This window comes from Macaca thibetana, chromosome 20, assembly GCF_024542745.1.
Source record: "Macaca thibetana thibetana isolate TM-01 chromosome 20, ASM2454274v1, whole genome shotgun sequence".
NCBI classification, from domain to species: Eukaryota; Metazoa; Chordata; class Mammalia; order Primates; family Cercopithecidae; genus Macaca; species Macaca thibetana.
The window spans coordinates 36385359-36407819 of record NC_065597.1 but is presented as its reverse complement, the minus strand read 5'-3'; the positions used below and the strand labels follow the sequence as shown (position 1 = coordinate 36407819).

At 36.6% G+C, this 22461-nt stretch overlaps 2 protein-coding genes across 2 annotated transcripts in view; both read left to right on the top strand.

Moving 5' to 3' along the window:
• The window catches only part of LPCAT2 (lysophosphatidylcholine acyltransferase 2), a 77550-nt gene extending 56544 nt beyond the window's left edge, over nt 1-21006 (top strand). Inside the window, exons 12-14 of the mRNA XM_050775068.1 lie at nt 10700-10798; nt 15489-15624; nt 19308-21006. Coding sequence (XP_050631025.1) covers nt 10700-10798; nt 15489-15624; nt 19308-19492 — 420 coding nt within the window. The 3' untranslated portion in view covers nt 19493-21006. The remainder of the gene's footprint in view (nt 1-10699; nt 10799-15488; nt 15625-19307) is intronic.
• CAPNS2 (calpain small subunit 2) lies at nt 1875-3686 on the top strand. Its single transcript, XM_050775070.1, has one exon. The coding sequence runs from the start codon at nt 2762-2764 to the stop codon at nt 3506-3508; it is 747 nt and encodes a 248-aa protein (XP_050631027.1). The 5' UTR covers nt 1875-2761; the 3' UTR covers nt 3509-3686.
• Nucleotides 21007-22461: the final 1455 nt, after the last annotated feature.

Sequence of the window (22461 nt, the reverse complement as noted above, 5' to 3'; positions counted from 1 at the left end):
ACACCAACAATGAGCAATTCTGAAAAGGAAACTAAGAAAACAATTCCATTACAATGGCATAGAAAAAAATTAAAATACTTCGAATAGACTTCAAGAAGGAAGCTAAAGACTTGTGCACTGAAAACTACAAAGCACTGCTAAAAGAAATTGAAGAAGAGACAAATAAATGGAAAGATATTCCATATTTATGGATTAGAAGACAATATTAAGAGTCAGTACTTCCCACAGTGATCTACAGATTTAAAGCAATCCTTTTCGAAGTCCCAATGTTTCTTTACAGAAATAGAAGAATCAATCCTAAAATTCACAGGGAATTTCAAGGGACCCTGAATAGCCAAAACAATCTTGAAAAAGAATAACGAAGTTGAAAGCCTGACATTTCTTCATTTCAAACCTTACTTCAAACCTACAGTAATCAAAACAGTGTAGTACTGGTTTCAAGAAAGACATATAAGCCAATGGAATAGAATAGAGAACCCAGAAATAAACCCTTGTGTATATGGTCATATGATTTTCAGCAAGAATGCCAAAACCATTCAGTGGGGAAAGGACAGTCTTTTCAACAAATTGTGCTGGGAAAATTATATATCCACATGCAAAAGAATGAACTTACCTTACACATATACAAAAGTTAACTCAAAATGGATCAAAGATCTAAGCATAAGAGTTGAAACTATAAAACTCTTCAGTGAAAACAGAGGAAAAACTTCAAGACACTGGATTTCTCAATGATTTCTTGAATATTACACCAAAAGCACAGGCAGCCAAAGAAAAATAGATAAATATGACCGCATACAAATTTTAAACTTTTATGCTTCAAAGGACACTAACAACAGAGTGGAAAGGTAACCTGCAGAATGAAAGAATGAAAGAAAATATTTACAAATTGTATATCTGATAAGGGATTAATATCTAGAATATTTAAAGAACTCCTGCAACTCAACAACAAGAAACCCAACAAATAACCAGATTTTAAAATGGCCAAAAGATTTAAATAGACACTTTTCCAAAGATCTTCTTTGGCCAGTAAGTATTAATACATTAAAAGATGTTCAACATCATTAATCATTAAGGTAATGCAAATCAAAACCACAATGATGTACCACTTTACACCCATTAGGATGGCCATTATTAGAAAACAAAACAAAAGAGAAAATAACAAGTGTTGGCAAGGATATGGAGTAATTGGAACTCTTGTGTATTGCTGGTGGGGATGTAAGTGGTATCGTCAATATGGAAAAGCATATGGTAGTTCCTTAAAAAGATAAAAATAGAAGCATCATATGATTCAGCAATTCCACTTCTTGGTATATACCCAAAAGAATTGAAAGCAAAGACTCAAACAAATATTTGTATACCCATGTTCATAGCAGCATTATTCCCAATAGCCAAAAGGGCAACCCAAGTATTCACCAATGGGATAATGGAAAAACAAAATGAGTATATTAATGCAATACAATATTATTCATCATTAGAAAGGAAGGGAATTCTGACACATGCTACAACATGGATGAATCTTGAAGAAATTATGCTGATTGAAATAAGCAAGTCACAAAAGAACAAATACTGTACAATTCCACTTATATAAGGCATGCAGAGTAGTCAAATCATAGAGATAGAAAGTAGAGTGATGGTTACCAGGGGTGGGAGAAGGGGAGAATGGGAGTTATTCTTTAAAGAGTACAGTTTCAGTTTTGCCAGATGACAAAAGTTCTGAAGCTAGTTGGTGGTGATGGTTTCACAATGCAAATATACTTAATGCCACTGAACTCTATACGTAAAAATGGTTAAAATAGTATATTTTATGGTATACATATTTTATCACAATTTTAAAATATTTAAAATTTTTATAATGAAAAAGTAATAGATGAAAGAGTCTGTACTTTCTGATTTAATTTATTTAAGGTGCAGAAATAAATCTATAGTATTAGATATCAGGACAATGGTTATCCTTGGAAGAAGGAAGTAACTGGAGAGAAGTATGAAGAGGTCCCTGGGGTGCTGGTGATGTTCTATTTCTTGATGTGGATGCTATAACATGTATGTGTTCAGTCTGTGAAATTCTTTGAGCTATCCATTTGTGATTTATATGATACATTTTTTACATGAATATTACACTTCAAAAAAGATTTTAGCAATGTCGATCACAGACCCCACAGCAGACCTATGGAATCAGAATATCTGGGAGTGGGAACTCAGGACCTTGCATTTTAAAAATCTCTGTCCTAAGTTTTTCTTAGGACTACTTGATTTTGAGAATCTTTGCTAAAGGAAGAGGATTAGATAAATATTCTTCCAATGCCCAAGATTTCTTCAATTCTATCCTAACAATAAATATTTCTTAGAAAAGAAATTTTTGATTTCCTTGCATCATTTACCTTCTTCCTGTTAGGAAAATGCACATCATGTTTTAGGTGCTGAGACACAGGACTAAGAAATCAATGACATAAAAATGCAGAGTTTAATATTTTTTCTTTAAAACTATTATCCTAAGGTGTCATACATACTATAATTTATGAATATCTGGAAGAGTGAAAACAATTTTATTGAGGCCTTGTAAAATATGGCAGGTTCTAGGACCTCATGGAACTCAGGTATCTTCAGGAGGATGTGAAACATCACATCATGGGGCGTGGTGCAGTGTGAGCAGGTAAAGAAAAGCCAGTTCTTCCACATGTAAACACTTGAACTCCATTTCATCTTTTCTCATACCATCCCTAAGATTGCAGCAGCTTTCACATTTGCTTGTTAAACTGAAAGCATGTTTCTTGCAAAGGCTCTATTGGAAGGAGCAGATCGAGGTCTTGGAGAAGCTCTTGGAGGCCTCTTTGGAGGAGGTGGTCAGAGAAGAGAAGGAGGAGGAAGAAATATTGGAGGGATAGTTGGAGGAATTGTGAATTTTATCAGTGAGGCTGCAGCGGCTCAGTATACTCCAGAACCGCCTCCTATTCAACAGCATTTCACCAATGTGGAGGCCTCAGAAAGTGAGGAAGTTAGGCGATTTCGGCAACAATTTACACAGCTGGCTGGACCAGATATGGAGGTGGGTGCCACTGACCTGATGAATATTCTCAACAAAGTCCTTTCTAAGCACAAGGATCTGAAGACCGACGGTTTTAGTCTTGACACCTGCCGGAGCATTGTATCTGTCATGGACAGTGACACGACTGGGAAGCTGGGCTTTGAAGAATTTAAGTATCTATGGAACAACATCAAGAAATGGCAGTGTGTTTATAAGCAGTATGACAGGGACCATTCTGGGTCTCTGGGAAGTTCTCAGCTGCGGGGAGCTCTGCAGGCTGCAGGCTTCCAGCTAAATGAACAACTTTACCAAATGATTGTCCGCCGGTATGCTAATGAAGATGGAGATATGGATTTTAACAATTTCATCAGCTGTTTGGTCCGCCTGGATGCCATGTTTCGTGCCTTCAAGTCTCTGGATAGAGATAGAGATGGCCTGATTCAAGTGTCTATCAAAGAGTGGCTGCAGTTGACCATGTATTCCTGAAGTGAGCACTGAGAAGTCAAGAGGAGGACAGGAGGACAGGACTGAAAACCTTGCCATGCTGTACGCAGTTGCTGATACCCTGTGCAACAGCTGTCATTTCCTGGCGAGCTCTTTCACAACCCTACGTATTTCTGATTGTGTGCTGCCTTTTACTGCTGAATTAAAACAGATATTTCATGAAAAATGTTCTGAGTGGTTTGTATATCAGGTTTTTGAGATTTGGATTTATATGGACTTACATATATATGATGGGGAGGTTGTGGGGTAGAATTCTAACGGAGTAGATTTTAAAAGGTGTTGCTTATTTGGTGAATAAATTCCAAGGAGTAGGAACTTTATTATTGTTGTTATTGTTGTTAAGAATGAATTTTTTAAATCCTGGAATAAATCAAGAAAACCCTCAGGAGATACATTTTCCATTTTAAGAAGTTGGGGAGAGAGGTTCAAAATCTGTTTTTCTTGTAATTTTACACCTGGTTCTTTCCATTATGTAAAAAAATGAAAAGTGCTTTTTAGGAAACTTATTTAACCGTAAAGAAACAGGTTCAGACAATGAAATTAAGCAGTTTCATATAAGGGTAGCATTTTTAAAAAATGATGGAGCTACTACCTAAAATTCTAAAGTTCTTTAATTCTGTTTCTTTAGTAAAAAGCACATAGCAATTTTGTTTTGTTTTGATACATTTGTAAAGAGAGTCAAAGACATTGGGGAATAAAACAGTATACACTCATAGTTCAAAAATGTCTCTAGCTGCCTTAATGAATCAAAATGTTCGCTCTTACACGTACTTCATACAAAATCAGGCATGCCCTGCTGACGTTAGCCAGCTCTTGTCGTGTCTTGTCCTGCCTTAGAGCAAGGAAAATTCTTTCGTTCATCTTTGAAAACTACAGGCAGGAAACAAGCAGCAAACAAAGAAGAAAAAAGAAAAACACATGAACAGTAATCAGTTAAATGGAATGTAAACCAATATAGAGAACAAATATTGCTGACTATTGCAATTGTTCTCAGCCCTGGCTGCAATTTGGAATCACTGGGAGAGCTCTTTAGGAATACTAATACTTGAGTCTCCAAATATGTTAAATAAGACTTTTTAAAAGTGGGGCCCAGAGATGAATATTTTTAAAGCTCCTCAAGTGATTCTGATGATCAGCCAAGGTTGACAGCCTCGATTGCTTTAAAGTAGGGCCGCCTCACAGTATTTTTCAAGCCTGTCTCAGCCAAAACTAAGGCCAAACAGGAGAGTCAGTGTTGCCAGCATTCAGGAGAAGGAAGATAGAAATACCAAGAAATTGCCACCCAAAAGCTGGGGTAGTTGTGCCTTTCTTGTGTACAGACCTTGGTTTGGTTTTATAATTTTGATAACAGGCTATTATAGCAGAGCAAACAGAATCCAGAATCCCGGTGCCAGTAGACACAGCTAGAGAGGCTGCATTGTAAGTGCTCAGTTCCTCTGTCTGCTATTTAATTGGTCTCCACCCATTCTGCTTCTCTGATTTTTAATGCATTGTCTCTATCCCAGGCTACTTTGGAGGGTCATCCTGAGTTTGCAGATAAATTCTTCCTTCCTCTTTGGACTCATTTAGAAGAAAGTTGTAACTATGGAAATGATGTAACTAGCCTGTTAACATCCACAACTTCCTGTTAAAAATCCCTAGTGAAATGTGGAGAGGTTGGCTTTTGGCCTTCGTGTTCACCATCATCACCATCATATAATATTTATGAAACACCACACACATATAATTCTGAATGGAGCCAAGCACAGAGATCACATCCACTTTCCTCAAGGGACTTGTAATTTAACCTTGGTCTGGTATGCTACTTAGACCAGGTGTGGTTACACAAGAAGGAGGCTGCTGCCAGCAACCACACATTAATATCAATCTCTCTATTTTAGAATAAGTCCAGGAATATGTTAGGCATGGATGTAGTAAAGTAGCCAAGAAAGGGGAAAGCTGCCAGACATCTTTTAAGGTCTCAGAATATTAGGTTTATAATTTAACCTTTCCACAGGATGGTTGTGGAAAGAACAGTGTAACCACATTTTTGTTCCTCACTTTACTGTAAATGTTTCATAAAAGTTAAAACAATCATCTCACACTAGGAGTAGTATTATTGCCCTTGCTCCTCAAGTTAAAGGATTACCTACTTTTACGATTCTCTTCTAGCATGCTCACGGAAAAGCATCCCGAAATTACCTAAGTTTCTCTCCTGTTCTCTTCTGAATTTGTGTAAGTAACCTCAGACATCAGAGTGGATACTAGAAACTAAAACATCTGAACTTTTCCCAAGTAACCAAATATTTAGCGTTGTGCAGAACCAATAGCCTAGCAAGTGATTGAATTTCTTAGTTTTCATTCAATATTTGTAAAGGCACATTTTTAATGTTAGAAGCAATACTTAACTTGACACCTTTTTAAAAATTTGCCTGTTCTGTATGCAAGACTATTTATAGCCTAAGATTTATATAAGATCATTCATATAACTCCATGCCATTATTTTCAAATTTCTAACATTAAGTAATTTAATCAGTGTAAATTGAAAATCATACTCAGTGATAAAAATATATGAAATTATACATCTACATTTTTAAATTTCAAAATATCCCATGTGATTTTGAAAGTAACTTTATCTTGATATAATCCACTAAATTTTATAACCTATAAAAAAGGAAAAGAACCATGTGCTCTGTAACTATGAACAGCAAACTTCCAAAAACATTCAAAATTTGTATGTGATCTTAAAGGTCACTTTAAAAATATTTTTGGGTAGTGGTGCATGTGTTTTTAAAAGTTGGTTTATCTAGCTACCCCAGTCAGAAATCTTATCAGTACTGGCTAGACATGGTAGCTCAAGCCTGTAATCTTAGCACTTTGGGAGACTGAGGCAGGCTGATCGCTTTGAGCCCAGGAGTTCAAGACTAGCCCGGGCAACATGGCAAAACCCTGTTTCTACAAAAAAAATTAAAAATCCCCACAACTAGCCAAGGAAGTTGGCACACGCCTATAGTCCCTGCTACTCAGGAGGCTGAGGTAGAGGATCGCTTGAGCCCGGGAGGTCCAGGCTGAGTGACACAGGGAGACCCTGTCTTGAAAAAACAATTATTAAAAAAAATCTTATCAGTAGTATTACACAACTACACATATAGTGGGGACTTAAAAAATATTTGTGGAGGCACTTACGACGTATGGATATTTAATGTGCCTACTGATCTTGAAGAACCTTCTGAATTGCTTTTTAAAAATATTTAAGTATATTAAAACAATTTTATTCCTAGAAAATTGATACAATTTATATGGTTAGAAATATGCTCTTAATCAGAATATTCAGTTAAATAGAATACTTCTTCGCATACTCTTCTGCATAACTGAGAATTTACTGTATTTTAATACTAATACTCCTTTCGATTTATAGAGTATCTTTCAAGATGTGAAGACTTTTTTTCTGTTGGTTGCTGTCAAGTAAATTCTGTTTTATGTAAACATTTTAAAATTATTTTGACGACATTGATTATCTCTCATTTACAGGGATGATATATATCAGTTATAACACAACAAAGAAAAATAGTCCCTCTTCTTGAGGGACTATCATTGCAAAATGTATTCAAAACCATATCCTTACATTTTGCTGAACATAAAAAGTTATAAAGAGTATCTAATTCCACATGAATAAAGATGTTGAATAAATTCAATGGTGACACAACTGGAAGGAACTGATACCTGAGAATCAGACACATGAGAATCACCACGTATTTTTTCAAGAGTTTTAAGTGGACAATATTTGAACAAGTAGCCTAGAGCTTCCTGCTGGCCCTGAAAGCTGGTGTTGTGTGACTGAGCAGATGAAATGTGCTGGGGGGCCATGAGCTCACAGTGACCTCCCCTCACACACACTTCCATGCTTTTCTGATCCTGCTGACTTCCAGGAAAGGGATGGCGCCCACTCTCTGGAGTTTCCATGAGACCATTATCTTTTCTATTTGTACTTACCCAATGCAAGTCCTTAGTTCCAACTCTGGACTTCTCTGGGCTCCAGATTAGGACAGGTTATGGAGAGGGATTATGGCCTCCCTCCAAAGAGCTGGTCTCCTTTGAAATGTGGCTCTGAAATATTTTCAAGTCTAGATTTTTTTTTATTAAGTTTATAATTCTTCCTGGGGACCTCAGTAGGTTTTTAAAGAGAAGAACCAAAGATTGTGGAATAATTCTTATCATGATACTGATTCAATATTTAAGAATTAAAAATAGTATATTTTGCTGTATAATTTTTATCTATTTTGGGGTACATTTTATCAAGCCATTTGCTTTAGTTAGCAGCCAGATTAACTAAATTTTAATTGCAGCTATGGCAGTAGTTAGTTTTGTGACCTCAGAGAAAGTTTTGTCTCATTTTTTTCATTGGTAAAAATGAAGAAGTTGAATGGATGATTTATAAGATTCCTTCCAGTTCTAAATTTTGTTATTCTGAATTTGGAATCTTAACAGTGTATTGATTTACTAACCCAATAATATAATCTCTCAGAATAATTTCCATGCTGCTTTTTCCTTCACATTACTAGGATGAAAACATTCATATACCCTCTCTTGTGATCATCTGCTTTAACATTCTTTGTCATTCAGAACCACTCATATGTTAATGAAATTAGAGGTCCAGAATATTACCTTGTTCTGTGACTAGTGGTAATGTTAAGAGTTTGTCACACTGCTGTTTCTCCATCTGCAAAATGACTTAATGATGCTTGACCTGTGTTACACATAGGGTTTGGTAGTATAGATAAAAACTGGATGTCTCACAATAAAGATACAACATAAATTCAAAGGAGTATTTCCAATTATTCAGATAATCTGTGATAGTAACTTCAGTGTCCATAAATCATTCTTGGATCTGTTCTTAAGAACTTCTATTTAAGACTTCTATGTTGCTTAGTGGAAAAAGTTAATTGCAGAAGAAATGTATCTATGTTGAGCAATATAGCCATGTTTCAAGAAGCTCCTCAGCCTCTAAGGCTCAGTAAAAACAGCCCTCCAGAGTGCATAAGAAAATTAAATGGTGGTGGCAAAGATGGAAAAGATTTCCTTTAATACTCTGCCTTCTCTGAAACTTCTAGAGTGATGAAAATGTAGATACTGACTGTGGTGCTGGTTACCATGGTGTATACATTTGTCAAAACACATCAAACTAAGCTGGGTGTGGTGGCACATGCCTGTAGTTACAGCTCCTCTGGAGGATGACGTGGAAGGATCTCTTGAGACAAGGAGTTCGAGCCTGTAGTGCGCTTATGATCGTGCCTATGGATAGCCACTGCGCTCCAGCCTGGGCAAGAGAGTAAGAGCATATCTTTAAAAAAACCAAAAACCAAAAAACACGTCAAACTCTACATTTAAAATGGATGCATTCTGTTGAATGTAAATGTAATCAACACAAATAAAGCTGATTAAAGAAAAGGAAAAAAAAACAAACAAACAAACAGAAAAAACAGCTCTCTGACAAACTGGTAATCAGACAAAAGGAAGTCAGAGGACCTGAATGTTTGTTTCAGAAATAAACCTTGTTCCTTTAGGGAAATCTCGAAACTTCTGTTTCTACCTTCTCTGGTGGGAAAGTGAGATTAAATTATTGCTCCTTTTAGTTTCCGCCCTGCAGTAAGATAAAGTAATATGGTGAAAATGATTCTTAACTTTTTAAGTTTGGGTTGCTTTGAGAAGCTTATAAAAGCTACATTTTTCTCTAGAAAGATGTCATAAAAATTGCATACCATTTCAGGGGCTTCACAGCCCTCCCTTCCCCAAATTCATCCATGAAACTCCAGCAAAGAATTCTTGGCTTAGTGTTTAGAAGTGAAAGTTCTATGAACCTAGAGTAGTAGGTAAGGGTAGATGAGAAAAAGTTTGTTCTTGTTTTTTTTGTTTTTTTGTTTTTTTTCCCTTAGCCCCGTCTCTGTGCCGCGGAATGAGAATACACTGTTACACGAAGAAAACAGCCCTTGCTTTTAAGAAACTTTTGATTGAAGTGTAGATACTTCATCACAGACAATTATCATACTCTTGTGGTGTCAAATATTATTATTAGTCTATCAAATTAAGTACTGCCCTAGCTTTGTTGTTACTAGCTCATAGTTTATCTGGGAATGTATCACTTGAAAATTTTGCTGCCAAAATGATTCTAACACCTGGTATTATAATCAAGTACTTACAGTTCTCTTTCTTTCTCCTTCCTCCTATACTCCCTCCACCTCTCTATCTTTTTCTAACACTTCCATCTCATTTGTCTGTTCTCCTCTTCTCCGTCTTTCTTTTTTAGTTCTCTGTCTGGTCTCTCTTCTTTCAGTCCTCCCTATTGTCTGCCTTATCTCTCTCTCTGTCTCTCTCTCTGTCTCTCTCTCTCTCTGTCTCTCTCTCTCTTCCTTTTCTCCTAAGCTTTCTTCTCTCCATTTTCATCTTCTTAGTGCTCCTGTCTAGGTAAACAGTTAATGTACAGGGAAAACTCTGTATTTAATCAGCCCGAATTACAATGATCAATTTCTTCCTTTATATTGCCATCAGGAAATGCCTCCTAAGGTGTATTATACTAGTTATGCTTTATTTTCATTGGCTTAGAAGTGCAAGATCTTCTGGGGTGATTGATGTCCCCCAGGGCTATTAAAGTTGCCCAAGTTTGCTTCAGTTGCTCCTGGTTTACTTCAGATTAAGCCTGGAAGAAAGAAAAAATGTAGCTGTGATTATTGCCGTTTTTCTTTTCTTTCCATTTTCCACATGTGGAAGATTGCTTAGTAACCCTTTAGGACCCTTAATGACCCTTTGATGTTGGTCTTTATGGCAGGACCACCAGTAATTGTGGAATGAACACTTCACTCACACAAAGGATGAAACTCACAGGTCCTGCCTCCCAGAGGGGCTCCAGTCATGGCAAAGCTGAGCTCAAGAACCCACACTGGGTGCCATTGAGCCATGATAAATGGCCCCAGTCATAAATAGTTTATATTTATTGCTAAACAGAAAATATATTTTTCTTCCTTCTTGGGAATAGTTGGGCTACTTGCTTGCTGTTCCTTCTCAGTGAGACTTTTCTCCAAATAGGAACAGTGAATGATGATGTTGAGCTATAAGACATACCTGAATTTCACCTTGTAGTAGGATTAATAGTAATTCCACTAGTGGCCCTTCTAATTAATTTCTCCCATCCTTTCACAGAACCATGACGGCAGCATCGACTTCCGAGAGTATGTGATTGGCCTGGCTGTCTTGTGCAACCCTGCCAATACAGAGGAGATCATCCAAGTGGCATTTAAGGTAATGTCAGCCCCATTGAAAGCATCTTGGTCTGCCTTGTAAACAAGTGTTGACTCTAAGTGTATTATTTGGAAATCAGTGAATCTATTACATGATTTTATAGATCTGCTGTGACATGTACAGGACAATAATGTGATTAAATCAGTTGCTACTGAGAATAAAGAAAACACAAGCATTTGTTTACGCAAAAAGTCTCTAGAAGTAGCCTAATTAACAGCATCAAGATTGAAGAGCAGGAGATTTCACAAGCTAACTTAAAAAATTATTTCTTTTCAGCTTCCCCATTTTGAAGCCCCAAAGGGGAAATTTATAAATAAACACCACCTGTCACTAGTCATCCTAATTCACTCTCTGGAAAGTTCTGATCTATCCTTATTTTCTCATTCTGTATGTCAGTGATATTTTCAGTGGTACTTTTTTAAAATGACATTTGTTTTGTCATTGTGGCATCAAGTGAACACCATCATAAATGTCCCAAGTTCCTGCCCCTCATGGCTTTCTGTAGTATCGCATATATTTTCACAGCAATACAGGGGTCTAAATTGGGAGCTGATGAATAAAATTCATATCCCTGGTTCCCACAGAGCTTGATGAAAGTTTGAATTTTGAGGACCATTTACTTACAAGTGCAAAAGAAGAGGGAAGAATACATTCCCAAAATGTGGGTTCTGTTCTGAGAGTAAAGGGGCTTCATCTAATCAGTATGTTTAAATATGATATGCCCTTTTTGTTCTAAGGTCGTCTCTCAAGTAAAAGAGAAACTTGATTTCTCTCGTTGTCTTGCTAAGCTGTGTATATTTGCCCTTGTTGTACAGCCACGTAGTTCCCTTGCTTTCGTCCAGCAGGAGAGCTGCAGACCTTCTCTGTTTCTGTTTTCTTTTTTTCTTTTTTTTTTCTGAGACGGAGTCTCACTCTATTGCCCAGGCTGGAGTGCAGTGGCGCAATCTCGGCTCACTGCAAGTTCCACCTCCCAGGTTCACGCCGTTCTCCTGCCTCAGCCTCCCGCGTAGCTGGGACTACAGGTGCCCACCACCACGCCTGGCTAATTTTTTGTATTTTTCATAGAGACACGGTTTCACCATGTTAGCCAGGATGGTCTTGGTCTCCTGACCTCACGATCCGCCCGCCTCCGTCTCCCAAAGTGCTGGGATTACAGGTGTGAGCCACCGCGCCTGGCCTTCTGTTTCTGTTTTCTACTCATCTTTTCCTGACTTTCTTGGAGAAGAATGTCTCCCTGCAATTCCAAGAAGTCTTTTCCCCCTCTATTATCTAGAAAGACTTTCTTCTTCCAAGAGTTCATTTCTTATGTCTTAGAGGCCACTTGGGATGAGCCTTAGGAATTTTCATGCGCACTATCATTGATAGAAGAGCCCCTGAGTTTACTTTTTATTTCAGATTGGTTTAAACTGAGTTAACTGCTAGGCCTGTAAAGAACCTAAATGGTTGATGCTTAGCAGATGGTCATAAGGCAAGGGCCAGACTTTTTCCAAAGTTTAAATCCTTCAGCTTTTACAGACTTATTCATCATAAAACCTAAAATTACACCCAGCTAACTTATTCTGATCTAGATATTTCTGTTTCTGTTTGGGGATTGTATGTGTAATTGTAAGTTTAGTTGAGCAAATGGTCATTTTTGGTTTACCAATGAAAGACCTGATATAAAATTTGGCCTTTAATCACAGTAATTACGTTTTGAAAGAAGCTGTGAGATTTTTATCTAGCTTAGACCTTGGTTTGGGGAAGGGGAAGGGAAGAAAGGAAGGCTTAAAACTATAATTACCTTTTTTTTTCAGTAAGGCAAGAATTATGCTTTACATTGGTTATTTTTTAACCCTCCTTTTCAAATGTGTTTTATGTTTTGGAAGTGTTTTTGCATACTTTTTATTTAGTAGTATCCTTTTATATATAGGATTCTTTTACATACTTTTATTTGGATAGCACTTCACAGTTAATTTCCCATCTTTTATCTTATTTCACCTTCACAGTGACACTTAGAGGTAGAATAGTAGTCAGGATTCTTCATTTGCAAGCAGTAAGATAGACTGGCTGACTGACGCCAAAGTGGAATTATTTGTAAGGCCAGGGAGTAGACTCAAGGGAAAACTCACAGCCAGGCAGATTCAGAGGTCCTGGCTGCAGGAATATCCTTACACCCTCCCTGGGCACTGCAGTTAAAATGAGCAAACTTCAACTCTGTTCATAATACACATTTCAGGGAGGGTCCAGCTGGTCTTGGGCCATGTGCTTGATGGGAAAGACAGAATGTTTTCATTAAGATTCCACATTATTCTGTGCAATGGGGAGATATCAGTCCCCATTTCAAAGGAAACTGAGGTGTTAAACTTTCTACCAGAGTCCGGATCATGCATGGGGTTTACCTTAGATCTAGGAACTTTGTAGTGGGTAGTGACGAGCAAGTGAGGGAAATTGAAGAGTTTAGTGAGGGGAGTTATGGCAAAGGGCACATATAGAAGAAATAAAAGTCTCTAGTATGGACCATGTAAAAGGAACTTACACAGAAGTGAGAGACACCAAAGCACCAAACCTGGCAAGAATTTAGACTGTTCAGATGAGTTGGTGCAAACTGTTTAGAAATGGAAGGCCTCTGAAGAAAGCTTAGAGCTTGTGAGGAGGGAGCTATGACTGAGTCCCAGCAATTACTGTGTGAAGTCCAAGGCACATGAAGAGCCTGAGGTCTACAGTTTGTGAAAACAGATGCCAATTCACTTTTCACTTTTCAACTATTGTATCCCCTAACTAGGGACTGAGTGGTAAGAAATGGAATTGAGACCAGAGCTTTGTCTGCTGGGGCAACAAATCTCAATTTCAAGTTACATTTTTTTTATTCTCCTACCCTTTAGGGACCATTAAAACATGATTCAGTATTTGCTTATTATTTTTTTCATAGTTATCACCCCTTATCTAATACCTGTTTTTCTCCGTTTTTGATCTTGTATTTGGTCAGAAGTAGAAATCTCAACATCAGGAACTCTAGATATTATCTGCCTGGATTTGGATGCCCCCTGTACTACTTGCAAGTGGTGTGACCTTGGGAAAAGTTACCTAACTTCCTTGTGCCTCAGCTTTCCCATCTGTAAGATAGGACTGACAGTGGCACCTACCATAAGACTATTGTGAGGGTTGAGTGAGTTAATACATGTAAAGTGATTTGAACACTTTTGATCAGTGCTTATAAAAAGTAAGTACTCATATAATTAAAAATTCTTAAGACCCAGGAGAGGATTTTGAATATGGAATATTAATTATCCATCAGTTATCCTTATTTTGCTGCATGACTTTCAGTCTACTCCACTCTACTGCCTTTTCCCCTCCTCCTAAAACATATTCAGTCTCTCCCTTCCTAAAATAACCTCTTTTGTGCTTGGGTACTACCCCGATTATCTCTTTCCCTTTGTTTCATAATTTCTTAAAATGAAGAGTCCATACTTCTTGCCTCTGCTTTTCACTTCTATTCATCTCATGATTCCCATTACAATCTGGCTTCCGGTCCCCTGAAATTGTTTACTAAAGTCATCAGGATCCTCTGATAATCAAATCCAACAAACGGTTTTGCTTCTTGCTTGGCCTTCCTATGGCATTTTGCTCTGTTAGCCCTTACCACTGTTAGCATCTCTTTCTCTTTCCTGAACACACCCCCTTAGCTTCTAAGATGCATGCTCTTATTTCCTGGTTCTCTTGTCTGGCTGCTGCTTCTAAGCCTTTTCTGTCAGTTCCTCTTCACTACTCATACCTCAACTGTTGCTGTTCCCAGGCCTTGCTTTACTTTGTGCATTCTCTACAGATAAGCTGAAACATGCCTATAGTTTCCATTTTTACCCAAATTCATATCTCAAGACTCCTCAGTTTCCTAAACTGATATTCTGAATCTCTTATTTACTCCTGGAACCTCTGATTCAAATTTAACCTATCTAGATCTAATTCTTGATCTCATTGGCACTTGTTCTGTTTTCCCACTTCGGTTAATGTAATCAGCTTTCACCCAGTTGCCTAAGCTAGAAGATATCATTTTTACTTCTGTCCTTTCCATCACTACAGACCCCTTATTGATATGCAAGTCTTGTCTTTGCTTTTTATGAATTCTATCCCTTCCTATCCTTCCTACATCTCAAAACCAGACTCTTAATTGGTTTTCCTGCCTCTGGTTTTATCAACCTCTTGCTCCCAATTCATCCTCCATACTCTGCCTCAAAGTTTTCTCAGTTCTCATGGGATCATACTACCTTCACTCCCATTATAATCCTACAGGATTTGGTGAGGAATTATATACACACCATGATCTGATTCCTGTTTGTCTCTATCTCCTGACTGGAGCCCCAAGCAATCACTTGCCATTCCCTGTATATTCTGGGAACTTCTCTTAATGTTCTAAGACCCAACTCAAATGTCAACTCCTGTGAAGCCTTCTTGGACCTCTCTGGGTAGGATTCATTATGTTCCCCATGGAGCTCCCCTGTTATGTACCATCAGTATAGCTCCTGTTTTAATCCTGTCTCTCTCAACCGTCAAGCTACAGGTGTTGTGAGGGTAGCAGAGATGATACTTTCTTAATATACATATTTCTAGCCCGTGCCACAGTAGATGTTTGAATTATTAAAGACTTTATTTTCTAAGATTATTCCCTACCACTATGACCCTGAGGGAACTAATTCTTACATTTTATTTTCTTCAGCTCTTTGATGTTGATGAGGATGGCTACATAACAGAGGAAGAGTTCTCTACCATTCTACAGGCTTCCCTTGGAGTGCCTGACCTTGATGTTTCTGGTCTCTTCAAGGAAATAGCCCAAGGGGACTCAATTTCCTATGGTGAGTAGGCAATTTGGCCTCCTGACTTAGTTTACAAGGAGGGCATCCAGACTATGGACTGATGATCAAGAGTGCTGTTTGTCTTAACTAATTACATTAATAATAGACATAATAGTAATAATGATGACCACAGTAATAATAGTAGTAATGGCATAATAGTAATAGCTAATTATGAGGACTTATATGCTAGGCACTCTTCTAAACATTTTATATATATTAACCCATTTAACCTTTATAGCAAGCCTATCTAATCGGTATTCTTAATTATTCTTATTTTACTAAGATGCAAAGAATTTAAGTAACTTATCTAAGATAATTTAGTTAAAGAACATCAGAACCACAATTCAAAAACCAAAACAGTTTGGCTTTGGAGCCTGCACTATTGACTCTATACTTTAGTGCTCTCACTGTAAAGTGTGTCAGTGTAGCCCGGCAAAACTGAACAAGTAAACCAAATAGGTTGCAACTATAGTAAAGGAACATGGACTGAGGCACCAACAATAATAGTAGCTAAACCATTTATTGATGTTTACTATTAGTGACCTATGTAACTTTTCACATTCCTTGTCTCATGCCATCTTGCTAGCAGCGCCTGTGAGTTAGGGTCTATCAGGGAGAAAGACCTTGTGGCAAAGTGGCAGGTCTATCGATCAGTAACTGTCTTTTCTCTTGATGACTCAAGTCTACCCATCAAAACAAGTTGCACTGGGCTGAAGTTTCTCTATATTCACAGTGTAGTTGTTGAGAAACACACCTCAATGGAGAGGCCAAGATAATTGTTTCCCCCTCTTGGGTTTGATGTGGTCATGGATGTCAAACTGGCTTATCTTCCCCAGTCTTTCCCCTGAGGCTGGAGGGAGACTCCTCTTTAATTACTCTTTCCTTATGGTGTTCAAGAGTTTCAGCTTGTTAACTTTCATGGGATGGGAAAAGTAGATCACATACTTCTCTTACTTTTAATTACTGTCATTTAGATAATTAAATGCCTAGAGCACTTAATCTATTGAGTTCATTTGAAAAAATAGCATAAAATGGGAAGTATAAATACTGAAATGAAACTTATGAGTCATAAACTCATTTGTACTAATTCTTCCCTGGCTATTTTCTTTTCATAAGTAAGACTATTACTCTAAACTACTAAATTTTGAAAAACTATTGGAATAACTACTTCAATGGAAGCTAATACTAAAAATGATTTGTAGAAAACCATTATAACCTGTTGATTTAAGTAATTTTGCAGGGAAATCTGCTTTGTTTTTTGGAGTTCAACCTTTTTCTTTGCAGAATACAGAATATCTCCCCTTATTCTGCAAATAGGCAAATCTGCTATTTTTTTCAAGCATGTTTGAAGTATTTAAGTATAATTTTGTTTAAAAAGTAGATATTGATATCTGTCATGAATGTGACCATTTAAATTGTTTAAATGTGATCCTTTAAATCAGGGGTTCCCAACCCTTGGGCCATGGACCGGTACTGATCTGTGGCCGTTAGGAACAGAGTTGCACAGCAGGAGGTGAGTGGCAGGCGAGTGAGCATTACTGCCTGAACTCTGCCTCCTGTCTGATCAGTGGAGGCGTTAGATTCTTGTCGGAGTGCATGAACCCTATTGTGAACTGCGCATGCGAGGGATCTAGGTTGCATGCTCCTTATAAGAATCCAGTCCCTGATGATCTGAGGTTGAACAGTTTCATTCTGAAACCATCTCCTCCATCCCCTTTACAATCCATGGAAAAATTGTCTTCCATGAAACCAGTCCCTGATGCCAAAATGGCTGGGGACTGCTGCCTTAAATTACTTTATTTTCAGTTTTCTGTTATCTAAATTAATGCTCAAATTCCACGTAGAGTCAATCACAGGACTTCTAGAAATGAGTTACTCTTTAATGCCACTGACATCCCAACAGAAGATCTTGATCTTTTGGCCATAGTCTTGAAATTAAAGTTCTTGGTTTCAGTAAATCAACTGTCATGCTCACTTATCTTCGAAGTCACTTAAGTCTTCTATGTGTCTCTGTCATTGAAACAGACTCATGTAGATAAAACTTTATTTTTATTTCTTTCTATAATGTATCCCTAGAAACTAGAAACTTTATTTTGGAAGTTAATAAAGAACAATTAGTAGTTTGCCTGATTTAGAAATAAAAAGTGGTTTATTAATGCAAAACAACATTGCAATTGCAAATAATGATTTGGGTTCAATCTGGTGACTTCCTCATCACTAAGACCTGTTTGTATATTTGTTTTTTTTGAGATAGGGTCTCACTCTGTTGCCCAGGCTGGAGTGCAATGGCATGATCACAGGTCACTGCAGACTAAGACCTATTTTTATATTCAAGAGTAAGGTAGTCTAATGTGTCATGACGCAGACCCTTGCTTATCAGAGGATTTTTAAAAAGTAAATGGATAGAAATAGGACATTAAATTTATTTAAATTTAAACATTAAAGTTAAAATTATTTTATTATAGAGCCAAATGGCAACTAATCCAAAGACCATGCTGTCTTTGCTGTAATAAGCTCAATAAAGTTTTTTCCACCCAAAAGTAGAGAGTAGAAGGATTTAAAAATAGAAGACAGAATAATATTTCAGAAACTCCAGGTTACTGGAGGATTGAGGTTCAAATCCTGATAATTAACTAAGCCTTTTATAGCCCTATCCCAGCTTCTAAAACACTTGAGATAAAAAGAACTCCTCTACTTGGAGGTCTTGTGGTATGATTATTATATATTGTACACTTTCCTATCCATTATTGATTATAAATCAAGGCTCAGCTTTTTAAGACTGTGTTTTTCTGTACCAGAGTTAAGGGCTCAAATAATTCTAAAAACCAGTTATAGAAAGTGGTGGGTAATAGAATTTTTTAAACATTTTTTAAATTGCTAGAAATAACAAAAATACAGAAAACTAAATAAAACATATAACGCACAATGAAGTTTTATAAAGTGAACACCTGTGTAACTACCACTCAAGTCAAGAAATAGAGCTTTTCCACAACTCCAGAAACCTCTGTGTGCCCTTTCCCAACCACACCTCTACCTCTCTCTTAAAGAAGAGGGTTGTTATCCTGACTTAAAAAGGAATCTCTGCCTTGCTTTATTTTACTTTAACAGTTCACCCCTAAAGTATGTCTCTTTAAATATTAAATTTTAGTTTTGTCTAAGTTTTTGAACTTTATATAAATAGACTGATACAATTATGTGTTACTTTATATCTTGCTTTTTTCATTAAACATTATGGCTTTAAGATTAATCCACATTGTGACTACTAGCTGTTCATTCATTTTCATTGCCTTATAGCCTTATGTTCCATGAGTATGACACAATTTATTTATGCATTTCTACTGTTGATGGACATCCAAGTTGTTTTTATTTTTTATCTATTATAAATAATGTTGCTGTGAACATTCTCATGCATGTCTCTCAGAGTACAATATGCACAAATTTCTCTAGGATATATACCTCAGAGTAGAATTAATGGGTCAAAGAGTATGTATATCTTCAACTTGACTAAACAATGGAAAAACTATCTCCCAAAGTGGTTGTACAACTTTTATTTTCATCAGCAATATTCATGTGTTGAGTAGTAGAATTTTGTAATAATTGCATTATTAGAGTCATTTATTAATCTGCATCATGTCAAAAGAAGATTCACCCCAACTTATTGGATTTTTTTCTTTCTCTTCTAGAGGAATTTAAAAGTTTTGCCTTAAGGCATCCAGAATATGCTAAGATATTTACAACATACCTAGACCTCCAGACGTGCCATGTGTTTTCCTTACCAAAAGAAGTCCAGACAACCCCCTCCATTGCCAGTAATAAAGTCAGCCCTGAAAAGCATGAAGAGAGTGCCTCAGACAAAAAAGATGACTGAAAGCAGTATTTCCAATAAGGAAAACACAGTAGCTTTTGCTTGAAATTGTAAAGGCACTTATTGATAATACTTTTAATGTGTTGGTAATGATGTTTAAAATTGAAAGATTTTTTAAATAAAAATGATAGATTTTCTTACTAAAAATGTTTTTATTAACCTTGCTTTTATTGGAAAAAATCAAGCAATATTTCTTTTTCTTTTATATTATATCGTAGTTTACTGATTCGTTTACTGGTGATACATATGTTTTTATGGATTTTCCAGTTTAATTTGCATATACAAATGAATGCAATGGTCTTACTATTGGTGAGGATTGAGCAACCTTATATAAAGTTTTAAAAATATAAACACTTTTTAATCTACTTTCCTCTAAAAATCAATAATATTCTATTATTTCTAATCCTTTTCCATTTGGGAAATAAGAATGAAGAATCTGAGAATTTTACATCTATAACTTTAAAGATTCATTTTCCATTTAAATTTCAGTGTCTTGGATCACTGAATATGGGAAGGGAGAGCTTCATTAATTAGATGCAACTTCTTAAGAACTTATATTCTCTTTAACATACATCTCTATTGTAGTTTTTTTCTCTTTTGTTTTTTGAGGTGGAGTCTTACTCTGTCACTTAGGCTGGAGTGCAGTGGTGCGATCTTGGCTCACTGCAACCTCCACCTCCCGGGTTCAAGTGATTCTCATGCCTCAGACTCCTGAGTAGCTGGGATTACACGTGCCCACCACCACACCCACTAATTTTTATATTTTTAGTAGAGATGTGGTTTTGCCATGTTGGCCAGGCTGGTTTCGAACTCCTGACCTCAGGTGATCCACCCATCTCAGCCTCCCAAAGTGCTGGGATCACAGGCATGAGCCACCGTGCCCGGCCTGTTGTAGATTTTCTTAACTACTTGCTAAGGAAATCATATCCTTTTACATGAACTACAGGTTTAGAACTTGGTTTTAAGACAACTGCTATGGCCAGAGGGTAAATGGGAATTGCCTTATTGAAGGTAACGTTGATTGGCTAATGAGAAAATGAATTGTTTGCCACAGAGTTGAATTTAATTTGAGTTAGATAGTTCAGAATGTAGCACTTGCCCTATAAATGAATCAGATTTGTTCTATTTATATAATATTAGAATTAATATATTATCTTCCAAGTGGGAATTTTATTTTGTTAAGTAGACTCTCAAATTTTAGAACTTGTGTGAAGTATCTTCACAGAAAACACAAAAGGTTTCAAAGTATCACCCAAAGCTAGGGAATCAAAAATCCTACTTTATTAATGCAAGACCACAATTTATGACCCGGGCAGGAATCCAACAGCAACATTTTTCCTTTAGGTTAAGCAATAATTTTTCTGAATTGCCATTTTTAATGGGTCTCATACATGCATATTGCTAATATCATTCACGTTTGAGATTTTCAACAAAGAACCAATTTATTAATATAATGTACAAAAATAGTTGGCTTATTTTCTGAATTCAGTCTTTGAAATAAAACTCCTTGTTTTGGCTGTGTTTCTGAATGTATTGGTGATTCACCTCCAAGCTAATTTTTTAAAGTCATTTTTGAAGTTGGGAAGTCTCATGAGAGATGTTGAAGTATGTGTTTAATCAAGAGTCATGATTTCAAACTAGTTTTACATATGAAGCAGTTAGTGTTCTAATTTAATGGGTAAATGTGTGTTTGGATAATTAAATACCTGAAAATTTTATCCTTAGGTATATGTAATTATTTGCCTCTTATATGTCTTTTTTTTTTTTTTTTTTTTTTTTTTTTTTTGAGATGGAGTCTGGCTCTGTCGCCCAGGCTGGAGTGCAGTGGCCGGATCTCAGCTCACTGCAAGCTCCGCCTCCCGGGTTTACGCCATTCTCCTGCCTCAGCCTCCGGAGTAGCTGGGACTACAGGCGCCCGCCACCTCGCCCGGCTAGTTTTTTTGTATTTTTTAGTAGAGACGGGGTTTCACCGTGTTCGCCAGGATGGTCTCGATCTCCTGACCTCGTGATCCGCCCGTCTCGGCCTCCCAAAGTGCTGGGATTACAGGCTTGAGCCACCGCGCCCGGCCTCTTATATGTCTTAAAGCTATTTAAACAAAGTGTTCAATGAGCCAAAACAATTGTTTAAGTAATTAGAACAGTACGTCTTTATCATAGTGTCTGTCATATGCAATGAATGTATGTAATACTAAAAAATCATGACTTTTATCAAAGAAAAACCACACATTAATCCTATTAATCATGAAAGCATAGCACTGTAAATTAAAGGTTTTCTATGACGCTCTTGAAAGTGATCCCACTGCTTTTCTGTTTTAGAATAATATTTTATGCTCTTTATTTCCATTTCTGTGAATGTGATATTTCTATTTTGTGATTATGTTACTGAATAAACAAACTTGCTACATAAAATTCTTAGCAATTAAAAAAATTCTGGTTCTGCCATTTTGTCTTGAATGTAATATACCTTTTTAGTATCATGTTTACATATTTATGAATATGATTAATCATCTTTGTTTGCATTAAGCTTTATGAAATGTCAGAAATAGTTTTACTCTAATGAAAAACTCAAATTTTGCCAAAAGTAGCAATATTCTTAAAGACATTGAATTTTAACTGGTTGAATTTTATATAGTAACACATGTCATGATCATCAATATTATTGCAGACCAGGACTCTGCTTATATGCCTTGCTAATAACAAAGATTTCTTTCACAGAGGCTTTTCTCCTCTTAAGATTTAAAGTAAGAATTACATTTTATTAAATCAGTTAAATGCACCATGGTTTCATATAATAATATAAAAAAATACTCTTTGAAGTGAGAAATATTTTATCCTAAAACCTCTAAACCATAAAAATTCAATTGAAACAGTTCTGTTGAAGGATAATGACATACTGACTGCTTATAGACCAAGTTGCTCGCATTATGTGTGTTTAGTCCTCCTCTGCCACTGCTTTTAGAGCCTTATAAGGC